General features: G+C 36.1%; 2 protein-coding genes across 3 annotated transcripts; both read left to right on the top strand.

The window, feature by feature from the left end:
- Positions 1-280: 280 nt before the first annotated feature.
- On the top strand, positions 281-17361 carry LOC125243844 (transmembrane protease serine 11E-like). Of its 2 annotated transcripts, none has more exons than XM_048153686.1 (11): positions 281-1368; positions 4222-4762; positions 5649-5753; positions 5840-5965; positions 6050-6224; positions 7444-7622; positions 8543-8638; positions 8712-8854; positions 10998-11153; positions 13430-14150; positions 17224-17361. In XM_048153686.1, exons 1-10 carry the CDS (start codon positions 1354-1356, stop codon positions 13514-13516), a joined length of 1623 nt encoding a protein of 540 aa, XP_048009643.1. In that variant the 5' UTR covers positions 281-1353; the 3' UTR covers positions 13517-14150; positions 17224-17361. The 2 variants fall into 2 exon arrangements, with proteins under 2 accessions (XP_048009643.1, XP_048009644.1); XM_048153687.1 differs by having other exon boundaries at positions 292-1368; positions 10998-11175.
- On the top strand, positions 16866-25093 carry ethe1 (ETHE1 persulfide dioxygenase). Its single transcript, XM_048153688.1, has 7 exons — positions 16866-17374; positions 19341-19485; positions 21231-21379; positions 21799-21928; positions 22578-22667; positions 22910-23026; positions 24650-25093. The coding sequence occupies exons 1-7, from the start codon at positions 17201-17203 to the stop codon at positions 24694-24696; spliced, it is 852 nt and encodes a 283-aa protein (XP_048009645.1). The 5' UTR covers positions 16866-17200; the 3' UTR covers positions 24697-25093.
- The last annotated feature ends 948 nt before the right edge of the window (positions 25094-26041 follow it).

Here is a 26041-nt window from a genome sequence, read left to right as displayed (position 1 = left end):
TTGTTGTTTTTGTCATATTTTTTAATATGTCAATATACTTGTAATATTTTAGTGCATCAAGTTAAACTAGAAGCTAAAACTGATGTTGGCTTAAGAAAGCCTATAAATGGAAAGTCAAATGTTCGGTGTTCTGGAGCTAGCCCCGCCACAAAATAAATACTTTTTTTTTAAAATTAGCTAACAAACGAATATTTTGATGGTTGATTAGTCTAATGATTTTTTTTTTCGATTAAATGATTGATTAAATGATCTATTAAAGTATCGATTATTTTTTGGTCCCACTTTATATTAGGTGTCTTTAAGTACTATGTACTTTTAAATTAAACATTTAAATTCATCTTTTTATTATTGTGTACATACATGTTTTTACTAAATTAATTTTGTTTCAATTTTTCAATTTTAAGTTTTAGTTTTATGACATGTAGATCTGCTACGGCCCTTTTAAAGGGTCCTGGGGACGTTTGAATCTCCTGTTTCTTACTTGTTTGCCTTCCCTTGACCTTTAGTGTAATCTGACGTCGTAACTGAGTTAGTTTAATCTTGTTTTCAATCTAACTGCTCCCATTACAGATTGCTGGTCTCCTGTTGACTTCCAGCACCTTACACGGTCGAATCCTGTAATGTGATCGGGCAGGTAAAATCCCTCCTGGGGTGAAACAGGATTCACAGCCTTAAACCGCACGAACACATACACTCATGTGCACACATTTTCCATATGAGGTTGCATCATATGCGTCATGTTTTAAATCTGTATTATGCCTTTGTATACAAATATGCAAAGCCCTGAGATACAACCAATGCATTAAGAGTATAGATGATTGCTAACATGATTTTTTTTTTTTTTTACCCACAGACATCATGAACAGTAACCTGTGTAGTTATGTGCTGAGTCACTGGCTTTGTTTTGTTTTTGAGACTCATCGTTCACAGTATAATTTACCCTCAGTCGCTCAACTCTGACCCCGTCTAACAATAATCAGCATGCATTTTTCATCAGCCTTGGCAACTGCTATCTATTACAGCCGAACCACTCTTCATAAACTTCCTGAGCAGCACCGTTAGACACCAGCTAAAGGTTTAGACTGAATACAAACAGATGCAATGCTATTGAAATAGAGCAAGTGAAGGACAAGAGAACAACACTGAGACACAATGAAACACGGCGAGAATCTCAGAGGAATGAATGGATGGTGGATGCAGCGAGCGGCACCTCTGCTGTTGTTCTTTTGACAATCCTCCAAGGTTTTTGGACTTTCATTACTGCTTGGGTTTCCAAGTGTCATCTATTGCTGGAGGCACTAGAAGAATGGCCTCATTTCTGTAAATGCATGAGCTGACACTCCTGACACAAATATGGCTTTTGCCCAGGTAAGAACAATTGTCTCTTAGTATTTGTAACAATTCATCAAAACGTCTTCAAGAAACTGGCACTGTGAGTTTCCATTAGCTGAAAAGCAATGACATTTAATGTGAAGCTGGAGTGTGTAATTGTTAAATAGTTTTCCATATCCTGTTTAATATACAGAGGAAACTGACATAGTGACATTTGCTCAGTAGTGACATTTCCTGAAACAGGATCATGATATTTTGTAACAGAGTTATTTCAGTATAATTGACAAACTTTTAAAGTTTAAAGATATTTTAATTAATGCTGGGAAAACGATTAATCGCGATTAATCACATCCAAAATAAAAGTTTGTGTTTACATAATATATGTGTGTGTGCTGTGTATAATTATTATGTATATATAAGTACACACACATGTATGTATATGTTTAAGAAAAATTTTATATTTAAATATAAAATATTTATATATAATATAAATTATATAAATATATGTACAGTATATACATGCAAATATTTCTTAGATATATACATGTATGTGTGTGTATTTAAATATACATAAGTATACACAACACACATATATTATGTAAACACAAACTTTTATTTTGGATGCAGTTAATCATATGTCCAGCTAATTTTAATTTTAGTTAAAGTTTTAGTAGTTCTGTTTTGTTTTTATAAAGTAAGTTTAAGTTTTTATATTTTATATATATATATATATATACAGTACAGTTCAAAAGTTTGGAACCACTAAGATTTTTAATGTTTTTAAAAGAAGTTTCGTCTGCTCACCAAGGCTACATTTATTTAATTAAAAATACAGTAAAAACAGTAATATTGTGAAATATTATTACAATTTAAAATAACTGTTTTCTATTTGAATATATTTCACAAAGTAATTTATTCCTGTGATGCAAAGCTGAATTTTCAGCATCGTTAATCCAGTCTTCAGTGTCACATGATCCTTCAGAAATCATTCTAATATGCTGATCTGCTGCTCAAGAAACATTTAATGTGTACAATTGTACAAAATATTTGTGTACAATATTTTTTTTTCAGGATTATTTGATGAATAGAAAGTTCAAAAGAACAGTGTTTATCTGAAATCTAATCTTTTGTAACGTTATAAATGTCTTTACTGCCACTTTTGATTGATTTAATGCATCCTTGCTGAATAAAAGTATTAATTTCTTTAATTTCTTTTCAAAAAAATAAAAATAAAAATTCTTACTGACCCCAAACTTTTGAACGGTAGTGTATAATGCTACAGAAGCTTTGTATTTCAGATAAATGCTGTTCTTTTGAACTTTCTATTCATCAAGGAATCCTGAAAAAAAAAAAGTACACAACTGTTTTCAACATTGAAAATAATCATAAATGTTTATTGAGCAGCAAATCAGCATATTAGAATGATTTCTGAAGGATCATGTGACACTGAAGACTGGAGTAACGATGCTGAAAATTCAGCTTTGCATCACAGGAATAAATTACTTTGTCAAATATATTTAAATAGTACACAGTTATTTTAAATTGTAATAATATTTCACAATATTACTGTTTTTTTACTGTATTTTTAATTAAATAAATGTAGCCTTGGTGAGCAGACGAAACTTCTTTTAAAAACATTAAAAATCTTAGTGGTTCCAAACTTTTGAACTGTACTGTGTATATATATATATATATATATATGAAGACTTCAGATGCAAAAGCCTCTAAGTGCCATCTGAAATTTTCTTATAAAATAAGCATTTTTATCAAGCTTGTATGTTTATCCGTTATTTCACTTTAATGGCAATGAAAAGGACCTAGTAATTGCCATTAAAGTGGAATTACTGAACCTAAACATACGAGCTTGATAAAAATGTTCATTTTAGAAGAAAATTTTCAGACGGCACTTAGAGGCTTTTGCATCTGAAGTCTTCATATATTTATATATATATATATATATATATATATATATATATATATATACAGTTAATTTTTATTTTATTTTAAGGAAAGAAAACAGTTTTTATGGTTTTAGTTTCAGTTAACTATAATAGCTATTTTTGTTGCTTTCTGAATGATCTTAAATGATTAATTTAGTGTTGTCAAAAGTACTGATTGTGATACCAAGCTGGTACTGAAATTTTAAAAATATGACACTTTCTGTTGAGCGGATTCGTAAACACCTCTGATTGGCCATTGTGTTCATGTGCTCATCAGATATGTCTGTGATTGGCTACAATGATCAGCGCTTAAAAACATGTTGTAAATAGACATCAATGACGCTCTTCACCGAGCGCTTACACAGACACACACGGGAGTGTTTGAAAGCAGGCGTCTATCAGTGGACCGGTCCACTCAAATTCAAACACTTTCATGTGCTTTCAAATGCTCCCGTGCATTGATTAATGTAGGCAATCACAGACATACCTGTTGAGCGTGTGAACAGGATGGCCAATCAGAGGTGTTTACGCGCTCGAAACGTCATATTTTTAAAATTTCAGTACCGACTTGGTATCGCGGTCAGTACTTTTGACAACTCTAGGTTAATTTTATGTTGCAGACATGATTGCATTCTTTTTGCTTTATATTTGATCTTTTTCATTGTCTGGGTAACAAAATTGGCAACAGTGCTGATAATCAGATGCATGTGGAACCAAAGTGAACATCATGAGCAAAATTCCCCCCCATGCATGTTTGTTTATTCAATATTTTGGCTTATTTGATGTTTTAGTTACTAATAAAAGTCTCTTACTAGTCATTCTAACTAAATTTCTAAACTTCTTATAAAATTCTGTCAGCTCAAAAAATATGAAAAAAAAAAAAGTCTGTAGTCCGTCTGGGCCTAATGATAACTGACATGATTGACCTTTAACATTTTCTTATGCTTAGGGTTTCTACAAAATCAGCCCGGCAAAAGACAACCAGGAGCCTCTGCAGCCCTTCCCAACATGTCCTCATACGTCCACTGGGTTTCCTCCAGATCTGCTGTCCACCTGCCCGAAGCTTTTAAACACGGCTCTTCCTCTGCTCACAGTTCCAGTAATGATGGACACGCCGCTCACCTTGATACCTGGAACTACATTGAAAGGCCCGGTTCCCCAGAATCCCACAGATGTGGCTCCTCAGCCGGCAGACCTCCCTCTATATGGAACAGGAAGCGCCTCTATACCATTTCCTCTCCATCCTGTGACACTGTACACATCCACACATCCACAGATCTCTCCTGGTTGTGTCCAGCTACTGGGAGTCTCTGAATTGGCTCCCTACACACTATCAACACTCATGCCACATCTGCCCCGATTATCACCTCCTGAGAGCGACTCCTCTCCCCTCACAGACACTAAAGCCACATCGAAAGAAGAAGAGATCACCTTACAAGAGGGAGGCATTAACATTAGTGTTTCTAAGAACTCCTCTACAGATGAGGCAGGTGAGGTGATGGATGGATGGATGGATGGATGGATGGATGGATGGATGGACGGACAGACTGATAGATAGATAGATAGATAGATAGATAGATAGATAGATAGACAGATAGATAGACAGATGATAGATAGATAGATAGATAGATAGATAGATAGATAGACAGACAGACAGGTGGCTTGACTGATTGATTGATTGATTGATTGATTGATTGACATACAGATAGACAGATGGATAGACAGAGATAAACAGATCAATGGCTAGATAGATAGATAGACTGACGGATAGATAGACAGACGGATTGATAGACAGATGGATAGATAGACAAATGGATAGATAGAGATAAACAGACCGATGGCTTGATAGATAGATGGATAGATAGACAGATAGATAGATGGCTTGATGATAGATAGATAGATAGATAGATAGATAGATAGATAGATAGATAGATTGATTGATTGATTGATTGATTGATTGATTGACTGATTGATTGACATACAGATAGACAGATGGATAGACAGAGATATGGATAGACAGAGATAAACAGATCAATGGCTTGATAGATAGATAGATAGATAGATAGATAGATAGATAGATAGATAGATGGCTTGACTGATTGATTGATTGATCGACATACGGATAGACAGATGGATAGACAGATAAACAGATCAATGGCTTGATAGATAGATGGATAGACGGATAGATAGACAGATGATTGATAGATAGATAGATAGATAGATAGATAGATAGATAGATAGATAGACAGATGGCTTGACTGATTGATTGATTGACATATGGATAGACAGAGATAAACAGATCAATGGATTGATAGATAGATAGATAGATAGATATGTTTAGCAAATGTTTTATTCCCTTCTGTTTTGTTATCACAGATGTCTCTGGGTTCAGACTCTGTCCATCATGTCCATCACGTCTGGCGTTAATTACAACCCTCATCCCCACCTTCATCATCCTCACCGTCTGCATTGCCATTATAGGTACATGTGCTCTCAGTAAAGACTGTGATCTGAAAATAAATCTTTTTACATTGACAACATGAAAACGCAATGTTTTTCCTCTTTAGTGAAGTTTGTGTGCTTCCCAACCAAAGTGCGAGACCCTGCTGGCAGCTCACAGAACTGCACCATCACACCAACGCCCTTCTATTCGGTCAAATATCCAGCCAACTCCACCATCAGCATTCCCTCAAGTACAATCAGAGGCATATTAAGAGAGCTGCTGTGATGTCACATGGTCTCATGCTGATGAAGTGAACTTTGTTTTTGTTGCTTAGATTGCTCCACCACAATGAATGCTGGGTCTCGTGGTATGCGTATTGTCGGGGGTACGGAGGCTGCGAAGGACCAGTGGGGGTGGCAGACCAGTTTACACTGGCGGGGCAGACACGTGTGTGGAGGAGCCATCATTACCCCTCACTGGGTCGTCACTGCCGCACACTGCTTTGTACAGTGAGTATGAGACAACAGAGTGAATGCAGTGAATTCTCACAGAGGTGATATGTATTCTATAGAGTAAATCTCAACTGCTTAATTTTTCCAGTGCAGAATGTAAACTTTATTATCATCTAGCTGTAATCTGCTAAATGCGACTATAAGGTATCAAGATGTTATAAACATTAAAGGTGCCCTAGAACGTTCTTTCACAAGATGTAATATAAGTCTAAGGTGTCCCCTGAATGTATCTGTGAAGTTGCAGCTCAAAATACCCCATAGATTTTTTTTTATTAATTTTTTTAACTGCCTATTTTGGGGCATCATTAACAATGCGCCGATTCAGGCTGCGGCCCCTTTAAATCTCGTGCTGCCCGCCCCCCGAGCTCTCGACTATAATACAGTGCATTTACAAAGTTCACACAGCTAATATAACCCTCAAATGGATCTTTACAAAATGTTCGTCATGCATGCTTTGGATCAAGTATAGTATTTATTTGGATGTTTACATTTGATTCTGAATGAGTTTGATAGTGCTCCGTGGCTAAAGCTAACATTACACACTGTTGGAGAGATTTATAAAGAATGAAGTTGTGTTTATGAATTATACAGACTGCAAGTGTTTAAAAATGAAAATAGCGACGGCTCTTGTCTCTGTGAATACAGTAATAAACGATGGTAACTTTAACCACATTTAACAGTACATTAGCAACATGCTAACGAAACATTTAGAAAGACAATTTACAAATATCACTAAAAATATCATGTAATCATGGATCATGTCAGTTATTATTGCTCCATCTGCCATTTTTCGCTATTGTTCTTGCTTGCTTACCTAGTCTGATGATTCAGCTGTGCACAGATCCAGACGTTAATACTGGCTGCCCTTGTGTAATGCCTTGAACATGGGCTGGCATATGCAAATATTGGGGGCGTACATATTAATGATCCCGACTGTTACGTAACAGTCAGTGTTATGTTGAGATTCAACCTGTTCTTCAGAGGTCTTTTAAACAAATGATATTTACATAAGAAGGAGGAAACAATGGTGTTTGAGACTCACTGTATGTCTTTTCCATGTACTGAACTCTTGTTATTTAACTATGCCAAGGTAAATTCAATTTTTGATTCTAGGGCACCTTTAACATCATGATTTTCTGTAAACCATGTGTACTGTGAAAAGCGCTATACAAATGCATTTTACTTTTTTCACTGCTGTGTTTGTGTTGTTTGTCAGATATGACATGATGCTGGAGTCTGATTGGATCGTGGTGGTTGATACTATAAGTGTCTCAGATTCGTCTCAGGGCAAACGTTACAACACGCTGCAAATACACCCGCACCCACAATACTCAGAGAGCAACAACGACTACGACCTGTGTCTGCTGCGCACGCAGACTGAGATGAAGATGGGAGGTATGTTCACTCGGGCATGTGTGCAAATTCAGTTGCAAAAAGTAATGTGCAAGTTTCCATGTAAATTGACTCGACTTTTTTTAATACACATTTCTGGTTCAAACAGGACACGTTTTTACATTTGAAATGTATGCAGGTCAATGAAATGTAAAAATGGTAACACCTTACAATAAGGTTTCATTTGTTAACTTTAGTTAATTACATTAGTTAACAAACTAAGAATGATAAATATGATTAATCTTAGTAAATTTATTAATCTTAGTTAATGTTAAGGTCAACATTTACTAATGCATTATTAAAATCAGAAGTTGTACCTGTTAATATTATTTAATGGACTTGAGGTAACATGAACTTAATAATGATTAATACATTCTGTAAATAATGTATTGCTCGTTGTTAGTTAATAATAGTTAATGCATTAACTAATGTTAACTAATTGACCTTATTGCAAAGGTCAAAGGCCTTTTAACTTAAGCATGCTACAAAGAAAAAATGCAAGGCGCAGTGTTCAAACATGTCCCTCTAGTGCATGTTAACAGGAAAACAATGCAAAAGCAGTGCAGTAGAATGCAAAAAAAAAAAAAAAAGACAGTCAACGCAAATGACACTTTGACGCTTTGAAAAGTTCATAAAGAGATCGAAAAAAGAATCCATATGAATTAAGCAGTTTAATCAAAATGTTCTGAAAAGATGAACAGATTGAATTCAGGCTTTTATTCACAAAAGATGAACTTACCCTTTAACATTTCAAAGCAAACGTTAATTTCTTTTCTTTTCCCTTTTTTATCTCTGTAGTTGAAAAGCATCAATAAAAAGAGTTAAAAACAAATAAGAATAAGGTGCAAAAGTCATGTTAACTAATATTAATGCAGATGGTTTCTCCTCTGTAATTCAGAACAGATGTTTTGACTGTTGTTTAGATGGAGTGAGACCCGTGTGTTTACCGCGTCTGAGTGAGTCTTTTCCTTCTGATTCGCCCTGCTGGGTAACAGGTTGGGGTTACACTCATGAAGGAGGTGAGATCATGTTTCTGAAGCATTTACGGGCCTCCCGAACTCTTGTGAAGGTGTCTTTCACTCTCTCATACAGGGTCGGTGTCTTCACACTTGAGACAGGCTTTAGTTCAGGTGATCGATCAGTCCATATGCTTACGGCCCTACGTGTACGGCTCCCAACTCACTCCCAGAATGCTTTGTGCTGGCGTTATGGAGGGAGGAGTGGACTCCTGTCAGGTATACACATCCATTAACAGGAGAGATTGCTCAAAAATGACAATTCTGGCATCATTTACTCAACCTTTATGTCGTTCCAAAGCTGTATGACATTCTTTTTTTCTTCTGTGGAACAAAAAAAGGTTTAAAAAAGACTATAAAATTCTCATGCACATTATTATTTCAAGTCTTCTCAAGTCCTATAATAGTGAGAAAGAGATTCACTAAAAGTCAAATCAGATTCATATTGACCTGCAATAGTTGAGCTCATGAAGGAAAATGACATGATCCTCATGAGAGTGAGTAAATGATGACAGAATTGTAATTTTTCTGTGAAATATTTTGATACACTGACTGAACCGTAAACACTTTACCATAAAGTCCCATTTGTTAACATTAGTTAATGCATTACCAATTGATTACCAATTGCAATTGATTGAAATAAATTAAACATTAACTGAAATAAAATTTAAACTTATTTTATTTCTGCTAGATGCCAAGGAAACCTTTCTCATTTTAGTTTTAAGTTGAAGCACTAAAATAACTAAAACTAAATAAACTTAAATTAGAACATAATAAAAACAATATAGACATATATTTTTTTTAAAAACTAAAATTCTAACTAAAGTTCAAATGAAAGCAGAAAATATAAAAAATAAAATCTAAATCAACAAAAACTGATCAATGATACTAAAACAACACTGATTTTTGTTAACAATTAATAAAAATACAACTGTTTATTGTTAGTCACAATTCTTGTCTTGTTTCCCTTGTTTTGTTTTTGTTTAAAAAGTGTATTTTCTGTTCCCATTGTTCATGTTTCACTTCCTGTGTTTGCCTCATTTCCTTAGCTCCATTGTTTGTTTCCATAGTTACCCACGTTTGTTGCTAGAGTGATTAATTACCCTCACCTGTATCTTGTTATCTTGTGCATATACCCCTGTGTTTCAATAGCAGAGTTGCCAAGTGTTTTTCCTGTGGAACTGGGCTACTTTTATACTGTTGCCGTGGGTTGTTTTTTTAGTACCCTGGAAAGCGAATTTTACTGGGGAACCCCCTGGAACAATTTGGCCATGATTGGCTGGATTTTGAATAGCAATTGGGCTGGCAGCCCTATTCAGTAGTTGGTTGCTGTCTTCATTCTCTTGTAATGCTGTTGTGTTTTTCATCATTATCCCTGTTTGGTTTAATGTAGTGAAACAAAGCTTTTCAAAGCTTTGAATCAACTGAACCAGTTGCTACACAAAATAATTCACTGTTTCAAAGCATTCAAAACGCCACACGCTGGTGACCCCTGCTGGTCAGAATAGTGTAAATGTAACAAAACATGCCTAAAAACACATTTTACAAACCCATTACAAATTATTTATTGAAAGTAAAATCTTTCAAATGCAATTACCTGCTCATCTAATAAGATTAATTATCAAGTGACTGTATAATACTCGTTCTTTTATCAATTTTCAGGTCTTGTTTTGTTTGTTCTATGGATGGTTCAGCTAAACAGGCCGATAAGAGACTTACTAATGTCTAATGAAGACATCTACAAATGTATAAAACTGATCAGTGATCAGGTAAAACCCAAACCCTTGTTCAGTGGTTTGCTGCTGGAGGGCAATGAACCAGCAGTGAAGAAATTTCAAAATGTTTAGAAACAGTTATGACGTAATGAAGCCTCGTTTACAGAAATCATGTGACTTTGGTAGTTTGATACACGCTCTGAACCACTGATTCGAAACAAAAGATTTGTAAAGCTTTCAAAGCTTTGTGAAGCAGGGTTTCAAAATCACCCATCATTCACTAGTTTTATGTTTCTTGCTTGGATTTCGTCATCTTTACCTCTGTTTTGGATCTTTTTTGGTGTGTTTTCTTCAATAAAACTGCTGCACTACTCATCTCTCCTCTTTCCTTGCCCTTGCGTAATATGGTTCATGTCAGCTCAGATCCATTAAATAATAGTAACATACAACTTTTGATTTCAACAATGTATTAGTAAATGTTGAATTTAACTATAAACCCTTTAGAAGTATTTATCTTGTTATTACATGTTAACTAATGTAGTTAACTAATGTTAACAAATGGAGCCTTATTGTAAAGTGTTACCAATATTTCCTTAAAGAAGCCTGTGTGTGTTTCTTATATGGGGTCTTGTGTAATTGTTCACCAGGGTGACAGCGGAGGTCCTCTAGTGTGTCAAACGGAAGCAGGTGATTGGAGGTTGGCTGGTGTGGTGAGCTGGGGAGATGGATGTGGAAGACGCAATAAACCAGGCGTCTACACCAGAATCACTCAGCTTCTGCAGTGGCTGGATCAACACATCAGTGTGAAAGCAAACAACACCAATGGTATCATCATTCTGTTCGAGGAATGTTACGGGTTAAACTCCAAATATAAAATCAAAACTCCAAAATATAAAACTCCAAAATAAATTCACCATATCCACAGGTTGATTTACCACAGTAAAATCATTTTGTGTCAAATCAAAATAATATTAATAATTACTTTAATGCACTTACAATGTAAGTCTATGGGGCAAGATTATTATTACCCCCTTAGTACTGGATGGTTTAGGAGTAGGTGTGGGGGAGGGGTTAGAATTAAGGGTGGGGTTAAGATTAGGCAATCAGGTAGCAACTTCAACGAGGGGGGTAATAATTTGGCAGGGGGTCGAAATTCGGCACAATACCTGTTGTATTTTTTACATTCATTTCTCCCATAGGGATTTCAAAAAAGTTTTTGTTAAAGCGCTATAAGTCATGAACCAAGCCAAGCAGCTCTGAGGTGAATCATAACATTACAAACTTTGATTTGAAGAAAAAAAAAAGTATTTGAAAATCTGACAAAAATAGAAAGGTACAAGACTGTGTGCTTAATGGGTTTAGTGAGGGAAAGAACTACAATCTTATGAATATAAACAATATAATTTAAGTTTATTGTAAAATATGCATATATATTGAAATATTTTGAGTGTAGAGAAATTGACTTGATTACGTCATTCGCAGTGCTAAAGCTAAAGAGATCTTTTTCGTGTTTAACTTGTTCGACTTTCTGATTGGTGGATTTTTCTGTACAGCATCATGGGTAATGTAGTTTTTCACCACGATTATTTTAAAAGTAAGTTGAAAAAAATGTGGACTGATGGCTTCAATAGAAGCAAATACCATTGATTAAAAACCTTGTAGCTCACAGTAGGTCTGTCTTTATTAATTATCATTAAAAATCAATTTCCCTATGGAGAAAATGAATGGAGTTTTTACTTCTGGAACCTGAATGTTGCACTTCATACAATAAGGTTCCAATACACTGTAAAACTCAAGAAGTTCAGAATACTCAAAACATTTGAGGAAACTTATTACCTTAAAACATTTAAGTAAAGTAACACTTTTTTTTTTTTTTAAGTTAGTAGAACTTAAAATTTTTGTGACAAGTGGGGTGGGGCCGAGAGCTGTGGAAGCGGAGCAAGGCCAGTGTGGTGCACCGGTGTCTTTTATTAACAATCACGTCACTGGCATCCCTTCTTTCACACATTTCTCAGCCTTGCCCAACATAAACATCACATTCAGATCTTTATGGTTAAATGATAGATATGGAATAACACATGCTATTATAACTATCAAAGAGACTATCATTATATATTTGCATTTATATAATCGTACAACATACAGTATATATGGTCTTTAAAGTTTTGCAGCCCATCCTCAACCTAACCACAGGCTCTACTCTTCACCACGATGGCAAAACTAAAATAACAGAACCCCTGTAAATCCCATCATAACACAATATTAAACACTAGCTACATTAATCTTGTGCAAAAACACACAGAATAGCACTTAATTTCAGCATTTATATATACAGTCTGATGCAAAGCATGTTGAGAATTAGAAATCTGCTGCAACTCAACTCAATCATATTAAGTTCAGCTTACTACAGTGAAATTTTGAGTTCACACAACTTTTTTCTATTAAGTACAATGAACTTTCATTATTGTTTAATATAAACTTAAATTTAATTATTTTCACTGTTCGGTTTTACAGTTATCTGCATTAGTAACATGAACTAACGATAGAAAATATTTCTAAAGCACTTATTAATATTAGTTAATGTTATTTTAAGCATTTAGTACATGATTAAAATTGAAAGATGTATCTGTTAACATTATTTCATGGACGAGCTGACATGAACTAACACTAGTTTTATTAACTAATGTTAAAGGTGATAAATACTGTAAATGCTGTAAAGGTGATACTGTAACTTATTTAATACTGTAACTATTGCTTATTTTATGTTAATATTAGTTTAATGCATTAACTAACATTGACTTATGGGCCCTTATTATGAAGTGCTGCCTTATACATTGCATGTATTAAAATGAAACTTGCGTCCATCAGTTATGACCTTGACTGTAAAGTAAATCATATCCAATAAACCAAACTCCTGACATGACTATAAAACCAGTAACTTTCATCTGATATGTGGAACAAAACCAAAACAGACTGTTTACCCAGACTTTCACTAATTTGAACCTGGAACATTCCTTTAAGTCAGTATGCATGTGTATAAAGTCCAAAAACCATTAACATTTATTTCATTTTATTTCAGGACAAAAATGAAGAGGCATTCTCGATGGCCACCGCAAAGGATAATAACTTTTTAAAAAAAAATCAGTATTGTTATACAATGTCTTAATCTTACAACAGATAATTGAAACATTGACTTGAAGCGGATATCATCTGTAATATAGGCTGCAATAAAAGATGATTACATCCAGACCGGCTCATGTTGATTTAATATGACTGTGACTGGAGTCACGCAAGCTCAGAAAGGGGTGTGTGAGGACAATACATACATAATAATGATGTTGGGAGATATGATTGGAATGTGATATGTTGTACATTCAGCTGACTCACTCTGACAGTTCTCTCTCTTCATGATGATGATCTTGTTTCTGTAGTTTAAATCTGAATCTGATCACGTACCTGCTCATTCACCCATACTGGAAACTGTGGACAGAGACCTGAAGCTCATTAATGAACTGGAACTTACACTCATAGTGGCTGGTAAACATCTCATTTTTCTCATCTCATCTTTTAAACAGCTCATGAATATTAATTAGGGAGTGCTGTTGTTGCAAGGTATCCAACTGGAAGCGTCTTGTAATTGACCCTCAGAGACTCATTGATATTTTTGTGCCTACGTGACTCCAGACACTCTGTGTTTCATGATCATTGAATATTCTTGTGCATCACCAACATCTCTACAAAGAACCTGAAAGTGCAGGTTTAGAGGCTGACTGCTTTGACCTTTACAAGCATCTTTTCTGGTAAGTTCAAAGCCATTCTCTGACTCTGATAGTCTATAAAGTTTTATTAGGCTACTTCATAAACCACTGTTAATATATGTCTGTGGTTCATTCACTCAGTGGTTATGTGAATAACATTAATTGTAGTCTACTATAATTGTGAATGGTTTGTCAAATGTTACTTTGATGCCTTTTCGAGTGTGAGCTGCTTCTGTTGTATTTTTAACCCATAGTTAGTAAAACATAATTATATGCTAATTTAATTGATTGAAACGTTACAACTTTGCTACTATCGAACGGCAGCAAACTCAAAACATTACCCTAACGTTCACACATGGTTGCTGACAAAAGATATTTTGAAGAATGTTGGTAACTAAACAGTTTTGGTAACACGAAATATGTAAGCAATAAGGTACGAGAGGCTGTGCTAAAACGGTTACAACACAATACAAATATTAAAGCCAAAAATATGTAACAATGCAACTTTCATGAAGTAAACTCTTACTAAAAGCCTTCCTTCCACCGGAAAAAAATAGTCCCTGACCTTGAACAGGAACAAAAGTTACATTATTATGCCATTAGATGGCGGCAAAGACTGTCTTTATGAGTGTGTCAGTCAGTAGCAAAGACTTTTATTTTGAAAAGACTGAATTGTTGTGAACATGGAACAAGACACTACTGACAAATGCTTTGACTAACACTGTCAGTCACGGGAAAACCCCTCATCTGTTAAAAGGACAAGATAATACATCAGACATTTAAACAGATTTTTTTATAATGAACATAAGATTGACCTGAAGGAAAATGCAAGTAATCTGAATGCAGGTAATAGACTCTCTTTCTTACAATACTCTTCTACATAATACAGTAAGCTTCAATGAACAATTGAGAACATACAGTTTACGCTGCTAAGAGTGTTGTGTAGTGAGAACTGTTGGGTGAACCTGTAAATAAAACACAGCTATTGACCAATCAGAATCAAGGACAGGAACTAACCGTTTTATAAAGACACTTAAAGTCTCACAATATTTGACAAAAAAAAGTTGTTAAACAGTCGATCTGCAATAGATGTTGATAGTTAATGTGATTCTCTACACAAAAGAAGATATTTATGAAGAATGCCCTGTTGAAAAAAACAGCATATGCTGGTAAGGTAGGTTTTGAAGCTGGGATGCTGGTTTGAGCTGGTTTATGGTGGTCCTATGCTGGTCCATGCTGGTCAAGTGCTGGTTCTAAGCTGGTCCAGGACCAGCATAGAACCATCATAAGATCAGCATGGACCAGAACAGGACCATCATAGGACCAGCATGGACCAGAATAGGACCAGCATAGAACCATCATAGGACCAGCATGGACCAGAACAGGACCATCATAGGACCAGCATGGACCAGAATAGGACCAGCATAGAACCATCACAGGACCAGCATGGACCAGAATAGGACCAGCATAGAACCATCACAGGACCAGCATGGACCAGAATAGGACCATCATAGGACCAGCATGGACCAGAATAGGACCAGCATAGAACCATCACAGGACCAGCATGGACCAGAATAGGACCAGCATAGAACCATCACAGGACCAGCATGGACCAGAATAGGACCAGCATAGAACCATCACAGGACCAGCATGGACCAGAATAGGACCAGCATAGAACCATCACAGGACCAGCATGGACCAGAATAGGACCAACATAGGACCAGCATGGACCAGCATGGACCAGCATAGAACCAGCATAGGACCAGAATAGGACCAGCATAGGACCAGCATGGACCATCATAGGACCAGCATAGGACCAGCATAGGACCAGCATGGACCAGAATAGGACCAGCATGGACCAGCATGGACCATCATAGGACCATCATAGGACCAGCATAGGACCAGCATGGACCATCATAGGACCATCATAGGACCAGCATGGACCAGCATGGACCAGCATAGGACCAGCATGGACCAGAATAGGACTAGCATAGGACCAGCATAAGACCATCATAGGACCATCATAGGACCAGCATAGGACCAGCATGGACCAGAATAGGACCAGCATAGGACCATCATAGGACCAGCATGGACCAGCATAGGACCAGTATGGACCAGAATAGGACCAGCATGGACCAGAATAGGACCAGCATAGGACCATCATAGGACCAGCATGGACCAGCATAGGACCAGTATGGACCAGCATAGGACCAGCATGGACCAGAATAGGACCAGCATAGGACCATCATAGGACCAGCATGGACCAGAATAGGACCAGCATAGGACCATCATAGGACCAGCATAGGACCAGCATGGACCAGCATAGGACCAGCACTTGACCAGCATAAACCAGATCAAACCAGCATCCCAGCTTCAAAATAACTTTACCAGTATATGCAGTTTTTTTTTTTTCAACAGGGTGTTGTTAACAAAACTCAGTTCCCTTTGACTTCCATTGTATGGACTAAATATACAATGGAAGTCAAAGGGACCTGAAACTCTCAGGTTATCTTATCAACATTCCTCAAAATATCTTCTTTTGTGTTCCACATAAGAAAGAAATGAATACAGGTTTGGAAAGGCATGAGGGTGAGTAAATGAAAACAGAATTTCCATTTTTGGGTGAGATAGCTTCAATTCTCTGTCAGAAAGCTGCAGGGAGGTTTTTGTGACAACCATTAGAGAACGTTCTGTTTTACTTATTTCTCAGCAGGAATCTTGAGTTCACTCGCCATCCCACCGCCAAGTGGCAGCGCCGCGCACACGAGCTTGCTGCGCATGCGCGGACACGTCAAAGTTCCTTGTCAGTTATCGCTTTAGAATGTCATAAACATTGCGTGTGGACATTACTATCTGTTTTGCATATTAACACATTTATAAAGCGATTCCATGCATGAGCTAGTCACGTCTCAGGCGCAATAATACGTGTTTAGCGCGTCCCCACTATCCCGGAAGGAGGCGTGCACTCGCTCGTTAACTGTTACAGTTTGACGTGACTACTGACTACCCTAAGTTCATTCAGTGATAAGATTTGATCTGAGACTCGCTATACCGGTGTAAGGTGGGGACTCCGACGTGCACACAGAAGTAAAATGAGTGCAGCTCTTTTAAACAGACTGAACCCTGCAGTGAGCTCTGCGATCCGGCTGTGGAGCTGCAGGGCACCGGTTATAGATCACAGAAGCGCCGCACTCAGTCACCGCCGCCCGCCGTCAGTGAGATTCTACAGCGGAGTGAGGGAGTCCGGAGCGCCGCTCTTCAGACAGGTGAGAGCGCGCGGTGCTTTTGTGCCTTTAATGGTCTGTAAAATAGTTTAAGTTGTTCGTTCATGTGACATGAGTCGAAACAAACGGATGTTTTTGTATTTAATAGTGTTGAGCTCACTGTGGATACTGAACTGCTATAAACGACAAGGGAAAGTTAATTTTTTAGGACATCATCTCATACACAATGGCCAGAGTGATTTACACAGGTATAATAAAGACAACTTGAGATACAGACTCATAAAAGGCTTGTTAAAGTATGCAAAAGAAGCTTATCTCGCAGCATTGGCCTAAAAGTTTGCTAAAACAATAAATATGCAATAGATGTTGATAGTTAATGTGATTCTCTACAGCTGTGTGAGCTTGAGCAGAACTGACATACATTCAAATAAATTATAAAATAAGCATGAAAAACATATTTATGACTACTATATATTCAGCATGACAAGTGGACATTGAAACGACTTTGAAGCAAACTCCCTAGAAAGCTTATTAACAATTTAGCATCTTTAAATGGCAGTCTATAGCTGATGCATAACAAATTGCAACATTCATTCTCCACAGTAACCTTACAGTTACACCTACAGTTATTGTTACATTAGTAATACTGTACAATAAAGTGTTAGTTCACCCAAAATGAAATTTCTGTCATTAATTACTCACCTTCATATCGTTCCACACCTGTAAGACCTTCGTTCATCTTAGGAACGTAAATTAAGATATTTTTGATGAAATCCGATTGCTCAGTGAGGCCTGCATAGCCAGCAAGATAGTTTACACTTTCAGTGCCCAGAAAGCTACTCAAGACATATTTAAAACTTTTTTACTTTTTGTGCGCCAGAAAACCCAAAATAATGACTTTATTCAACAATATCTAGTGATGTGCGATTTCAAAACACTGCTTCATGAAGCTTTACGAATCTTTTGTTTTCAATCAGTGGTTCGGAGCGCTAAAGTCATGTGATTTCAGTAAACGAGGATTCGTTATGTTATAAGTGCTTTGAAATTCAATAGTTCACGTGACTTTGGCAGTTTGATACGTGCTCCGAACCACTGAATCTAAACAAAAGATTCGTAAAGCTTCATGAAGCAGTGTTTTGAAATCGCACATCACTAGATATTGTTGAATAAAGTCATTATTTTGGTGCACAAAAAGTGTTCTCGTCGCTTTATAATATTAAGGTTGAACCACTGTAGTCACAATGAACTGATTTAAAGATGTCTTTAGTAGCTTTCTGGGCACTGAAAGTAAAAACTATCTTGCTGTCAATGCAGGCCTCACTGAGCTATCAGATTTCATAAAAAAATATCTTAATTTGTGTTCTGAAGATTAATGAAGGTCTTACGGGTGTGGAACGACATGAGGGTGAGTCATTGATGACAGAATTTTCTTTTTTGGGTGAACTAACCCTATAAGTTTCCATTTGTTAACATGAGTTAACTACATGAACTAACAATGAAAAATACTTCTAAAGCATGTATTAAATTAGTTAATGTTGATTTAATCATTTACTAATACATTATTAAAACCCCAAACTTTATTTTCATATTATTTAATGGACCTGAGCTCACATAAACTAACAATGAACAGTTGTATTTTTATAAACTAATGGTAACAAAGATGGATGAAAACTTTAACAAATATATTGCTCATTGTTAGTCAATATTAATTACTGCATTAACTAATGCATTAACCTTGTTGTAAAGTGTTACCGCTACTTCTGTAAAATCTCTGTCTCTTTTGGTTGCTTCCGGTTATTCTAAAAAGAATGTAATTGTTTTATATGGAATTTGTCAGAAATAATGGTTACCCTGGTGATTTTTGTGTGAGTGGCGTGCAGCGAGTGAACTGATGCACTGAACAGATGAAGGCAGATATGAATGGAATGTTACTGTACACACATTCAGCTGACTCACTCTGACTGTCCTGCTAATGATGTTGTTGTTGTCGTTGTTGTTGTTGCTGTAGTTGTTTGAATCAGAGAGCAGCACGTACACATACCTGCTGGCTGACACAGACACCAGAGAGGCCGTGCTGATCGACCCCGTGCTGGAGACAGTGGACAGAGACCTGAAGCTCATCAATGAACTGGGACTTAAACTCATAGTGGCCGGTGAATATTTCTATCTATCTATCTATCTATCTATCTATCTATCTATCTATCTATCTATCTATCGTTCTATCTGTCATTCTATCTGTCGTCCTATCTGTCGTTCGATCGTTCTATCTGTCGTTCGATCGTTCTATCTATCGATCATTCTATCTATCTATCGATCGTTCTATCTATCGTTCGATCATTCTATCGTTTGATCGTTCTATCTATCGATCGTTCTATCTATCTATCGATCGTTCTATCTATCTATCGATTGTTCTATTCTATCTATCTATCGATCGTTCTATTCTATCTATCGATTGTTCTATCGTTCAATCATTCTATCGTTTGATCGTTCTATCTATCGATCATTCTATCTATCTATCGATCGTTCTATCTATCGTTCGATCATTCTATCGTTTGATCGTTCTATCTATCGATCGTTCTATCTATCTATCGATCGTTCTATCTATCTATCGATTGTTCTATTCTATCTATCTATCTATCTATCGATCGTTCTATTCTATCTATCGATTGTTCTATCTATCGTTCAATCATTCTATCGTTTGATCGTTCTATCTATCGATCGTTCTATCTATCTATCGATCGTTCTATCTATCTATCGATCGTTCTATTCTATCTATCGATTGTTCTATCTATCGTTCAATCATTCTATCGTTTGATCGTTCTATCTATCGATCGATCGTTCTATCTATCGATTGTTCTATTCTATCTATCGATTGTTCTATTCTATCTATCTATCTATCGATCGTTCTATTCTATCTATCGATTGTTCTATCTATCGTTCAATCATTCTATCGTTTGATCGTTCTATCTATCGATCGTTCTATCTATCGATCATTCTATCTATCGATCATTCTATTCTATCTATCGTTCTGTTGTTCAATCATTCTATCTGTCGTTCGATCGTTCTATCTATCGTTCGATCGTTCTATCTGTCGTTCGATCGTTCTATCGATCGATCGTTCTATTCTATCATTCTGTTGTTCAATCGTTCTATCTGTCGTTCGATCGTTCTATTCTATCGATCGATCCTTCTATTCTATCTATCGATCGTTCTATCTATCTCTCGATCATTCTATCGATCGTTCTATCTATCAATCATTCTATTCTATCTATCTATCGATCGTTCTATCTATCGATCGATCGATCGTTCTTTTCTATCAATCGATCGTTCTATTCTATCTATCGATCGATCGTTCTATTCTATCAGTCGATCCTTCTGTTCTATCTATCAATCGTTCTATCTATCTCTTGATCATTCTATCGATCCTTCTAGGGCTGGGCGATACATCGCATGAGATTGTCACGCGCATTTCGTCAGTAAAGCCGGTTCCCTGATTACCGCTAAATCACCATCACCTGCTTTCAAATGGAGCGCCATTTAATAGACAGAGCCGTAGTTCACTGATAAGCTACGCAATATCGCGTTCATTATCGAAGGCGATTCATCTGCAATATGAACACGATATTGCGTAGATTATCAGTGAACTACGGCTCTGTCTATTAAATGCCGCTCCATTTGAAAGCAGGTGATGGTGATTTAGCGGTAATCAGGGAACCGGCTTTACTGACGAAATGCGCGTGACAATTGCATGCGATATATCGCCCAGCCCTAGATCCTTCTGTTCTATCTGTCGTTCGATCGTTCTATCTGTCGTTCGACCGTTCTATCTGTCGTTCGATCGATCGTTCTATCATTTATGAAAGTTTCATGATGTCTGTCTGTGCATGTTCTCCACCAGTGAACACTCACTGTCACGCGGACCACATCACTGGCACTGGACTGCTGAAGAAGAAGGTGTTTGGACTGAAGAGTTGCATCTCCAAACACAGCGGAGCCGCTGCGGACATACAGCTCTCAGAGGGAGACCGGATCACTTTCGGAAAACATGTATGATTGACCAGGGCAATTCAGTGCATTTTAAAATCCATACTGTTTCAAAAACAAAATCATGACTGGGTCATTTACAGTAGGTTTATTTATATTAAATAATATATAATATCAATACTTGAATAATATAAATATAAAATTGAATATTGCAAATGATCAGGGCAATGCAATAAACCTTAAAGTCCACTCAGATTCAAAAACAAGATCATGAAAAGGTCACTTACAGTTAGTTTATTTATGATGGCTCATTTATTTAATCTATTTAATGATAGTGTGAAGAATAACAAAGGCTGTTTTGATGTTTTACAGTGTTGTTATTGTGCTTATCATACTCAGTGAGAGTTTAACAGGTTATATAATCAATAAAGTGCTGATGGGATTATATTCTTATCAGAACTTTGGCTTTTGGTCCGTTTCAGTGTCTAACGGTGCGAGAGACCCCGGGACACACGGATGGATGTGTGACGTACGTCACTGGAGATCAGAGTATGGCTTTCACTGGTGACGCCCTCCTCATCCGGGGCTGCGGACGGACAGACTTTCAGCAAGGTGACTTTGTATTGACTGAGCGAATCTCTCATTGTGGAGCTGTTAAATTATGGCCTTTTACAAAGTCTTGATTTTGTTTTTGGGCTCACAAGGAATAGGTTTTCATGCCTAAATGTTAAAAAAAACACATTATTTTTCACATATTTGACATTGGTGCAGTTCCTCTCTTCCCAGTCTGTCAGTTATGCTCTGTTTAGTTCCTGTCTCTATGAAGCCCCTCCTTCTGAAAAGCACAATGTGCTCTTATTGGTTGGCTCGAGCAGTGTGTTGAGATTGGGCAACCACTTTGTGGATGTTTGGGAAATGTCACACCCCTTACTATAACTGCTAATTTCAACTCACTGCTAATTAACTCAACAGGCCCCGCCCCTTTATTTGCATATGCCTTGGGCAGAAATTATTTAAATGAGGAATACTGTGACGTGTTTTTTCCCCAGAATAGGACATAACAATAGGTTCATACTGTTTTTCACTAAATGAACACAAGGAAGAGTAATCTTTTACATTTATATGCACCAATATAACAACACATATCCTAATATTTGTTTGTAGATTTTTTTCCATGTGCTCATTTTGCCTTTGTTTTTGTAGTACTTCAAATGGCCACATGATGGCGAGACAGTAAAGCTCTTCATCTGTCTTCACTCAGGTTGTCCTAAGAGATTGTATGAGTCCGTCCACAAGAAGATTTTCACCCTGCCTGGACATTGTTTCATCTACCCCGCACACGACTACAAGGGTACGTGATTTACAGCATTAAACTGAGACACTGTGTGTTAAAGTCATTTTACCACAGGAAACTAAAGTCTAAAACCACACTGCTTTTTGAATCCATTGAGCAATCTGGTAAAAGACACTCATGTTAAACAAATGAACAACAATTTACTAAGGTTAGTACTAGTAGTAGTAGGGATGATTTACTTTCTCTTTGTTGATTTATGCATTATTTATTGTCTTGTTTGCTGTGATCTAACGCTGAAGGTCAGACCGTGTCCACTGTGGATGAGGAAAAGAAGTTTAATCCACGGCTGACAAAGACGCTGGACGAGTTCGTGAACATCATGAACAACCTCAACCTCCCCAACCCTAAAAAAATAGGTAGAGTATCGGTTTATTTATACTGCATGTACAGTTACGATAAACTGCTAGTACCGTTGCACCGTTTTATGTATAGTTTTATATATAGTATACTATTTATTAAATATATTATAGTATACAGTACCAGTCAAAAGTTTGAAAACTTTACTGTTTTTAATGTTTTTGAAAGAAGTCTCTTATGCTCAGCAAGGCTGCATTTATTTGGTCAAAAATACAGAAAAAAATTAATAGTGTGAAATATTATTACAACTTAAAATTATGGTTTTCTACTTTAATATACTTTAAAATAGAATTTATTTCTGTGATTCAAAGCTGAATTTTCATCAGCCATTACTCCAGTCTTCAGTGTCACATGATACTTCAGAAATAATGCAGATTTGTTATCAATGTTGGAAACCGTTGTGCTGTTTAATATTTTTTTATAACCCGTGGAATTTTCCGGATTCTTTGATGAATAAAAAAAGTTAAAAAAGAACATCATTTATTTAAAATAGAAATCTTTTGTAACAATATACACTACCGTTCAAAAGTTTAGGGTCAGTATTCTTTCTTTCTTTCTTTCTTTCTTTCTTTCTTTAAAAAAAAAAAAAGAAATTAATACTTTTATTCAGCAAGGTTGTGTTAAATTGATAAAAAGTGATAGTAAAGACTTACATTGTTAGAAAAGATTTTTATTTTAAACAAATGCTGTTCTTTTTAACTTTTTATTTATCAGTAAATCCTGAAAAAAGTATCACAGGTTCCAAAAAATATTAAGCAGCACAACTGTTTCCAACATTGATAATAACTGAGTATCATATGAGAATGATTTCTGAAGGATCATGTGACACTGAAGACTGGAGTAATGATGCTGAACATTCAGCTTTGATCACTGGAATAAATTACATTTTAAAATACTGTATATTACAATACACAACAGTTATTTTACATTGTAATAATGTTTCACAAAATTACTGTTTTTACTCTATTTTTTTTTTATCAAACAAATGCAGCTTTGTTGAGCATAAGAGACTTCTTTTAAAAACATTTAAAAAATCCTAATTATTCCAAACTTTTCAAACATTTCAGAGAAATAGTTCACCAGAAAACAACAATTCACCCTAATGTCATTCCACACCTGTATGATGTGACCACAACTGTCACTATATTTCAAGTCACATTTTGCCGTATAATGAACAGACACAGATTTAAGTGCTCATTCACACTTTCACATACTCAAAGTCGCATGTTGTTTTTGGCTACAACACGTGAGAACAAATGACATTTGCTCTCTTGATGCAAATCTCAATTCTTCTTTTGTCTTTTACGGAAATAAATACAGATTTAAATGACATGCAGATGTGTAAATGATGACTGAATTTATTTTCTGGGTGAACTGTCCCTGTCGTAGGGTTCTGCTATAATTGCAGGATGAGTGATAACATGTCGTATCTATCAGTTATTAAAGTCATTAGGACTAAGGTGGTTCAGTCAGGTTTGACAGGGTGTGTCGTTTTGCTCATATTGTGTGTGTTTGAAGCTTTATTTGATGGGAATTGAGGACTTTTAACATTATTATAACCATACCTTTTATTGTTTGGCACCTTTAGACCTAAATGCCTTGTTTGTTTTTTGAACTCACAGATATATCAGTGCCTGCGAACTTGGTGTGTGGACTTCATGATATTTGAATGTGAAAGCTGACATTAACTTTTTAGGTGTATATAAACTACATGCAGTGAGATGATATTTGCATTAAATCATTCCTGTGATTCAGGGTAAGTAGACAGAGGTGAAACAGTACAATGATATCAAACTATGACATTTTCATTCTGGTCAGTGTTTGTTCTTGTCAGTTTTTTATGGATTTCAAAAAATTCTTTGACCTAACTTGTGTGTGCTGTATCATTTAATATATTCAGAGAAATTATGGTCTGCTTCTTTCAGCGTACTTAAATGCTTTAAATAATCAAGTGCTGCAGCTCTCATTTGTAATGATAAAAATCATATTTTGTAAGAGAACTTGTTAATAATAATAATAATAATAATATATATCTGTTCTGTTTTAATAAATATTTGGTGAAACCACAGCTGTGTCAGTTATTTTTTTTTTGTGTGTGTGTTTTTTTTTTTTGTGGCTCTTTTGGGGGTTTTGTTGCTCATATAAATGTCCTGAATGTTGTATTTCCACAAATGCCTTTACCGTCAGGACAGACGAGAAAAACGACGTGATTTGCAAGTGAAATGGGCTGAAAGTTCATGCACAGCCTGAAACTCTCATCTTCAAATCACATGAGTGTTTTGCATGAGTATATCAGTGCTGATGAGTCTTCACACTCAGATTCTATTGATGCTGTTAGTTTGATCTTCTGACTTTCAGTCTTTTCAGAGTGCTCAGGTGTAGGACGTTCAGACTGGTGATGTTTCTGGTCACCCACTAGGCGTCATTGTCATGTAAATGTGTTGTTTTGAGTCAGAATTGCGAGATGTAAACTCAGAATTCTGAGCTCATAACTTGTGTTTGTGAGATTTAAACTTGCAATTGTGAGGAAAAAGTCTTAATTGCAATTTAAAAAGTCACAGTTACCTCATTTTATATATTTATTTTGTGGTAAAAGCAAGCTTTCTTTGGAAAGAAAATAAAATTCTGAGGAAAAAAAGTCAGAATTGCGTGATGTTACCTCAAAATTCTGAAGGAAAACAGTCAGAATTCAAGATGTAAACTCTGAATTCTGAGGGGAAAAAAGTTTGAATTGCGAGATGTAAAGTCAGAATTCTGAGGGAAAATCAGAATTACTAGAAGTAAATTTGGAATTCTGAGGAAAAAGTCTCAATTGTGAGATATAAATTTGGAATTCTGAGGGAAAAAAGTCAGAATTGTGAGATGTAAATGTGGAATTCTGAGGAAAAAAGTCAATTGTGAGAGGTAAATTCAGAATTCTTGGGGGGAAAAATCAGAATTGTGAGATAAATGGAATTCTGAGGAAAAAAGTCAGAATTACGAGATGTAAACTCTGAATTCTGAGGGAAAAAAGT

The sequence above is a fragment of the Megalobrama amblycephala genome, linkage group LG13, assembly GCF_018812025.1.
Source record: "Megalobrama amblycephala isolate DHTTF-2021 linkage group LG13, ASM1881202v1, whole genome shotgun sequence".
Lineage (NCBI taxonomy): Eukaryota > Metazoa > Chordata > Actinopteri > Cypriniformes > Xenocyprididae > Megalobrama > Megalobrama amblycephala.
This window is presented reverse-complemented; position numbering and strand designations above follow the sequence as displayed.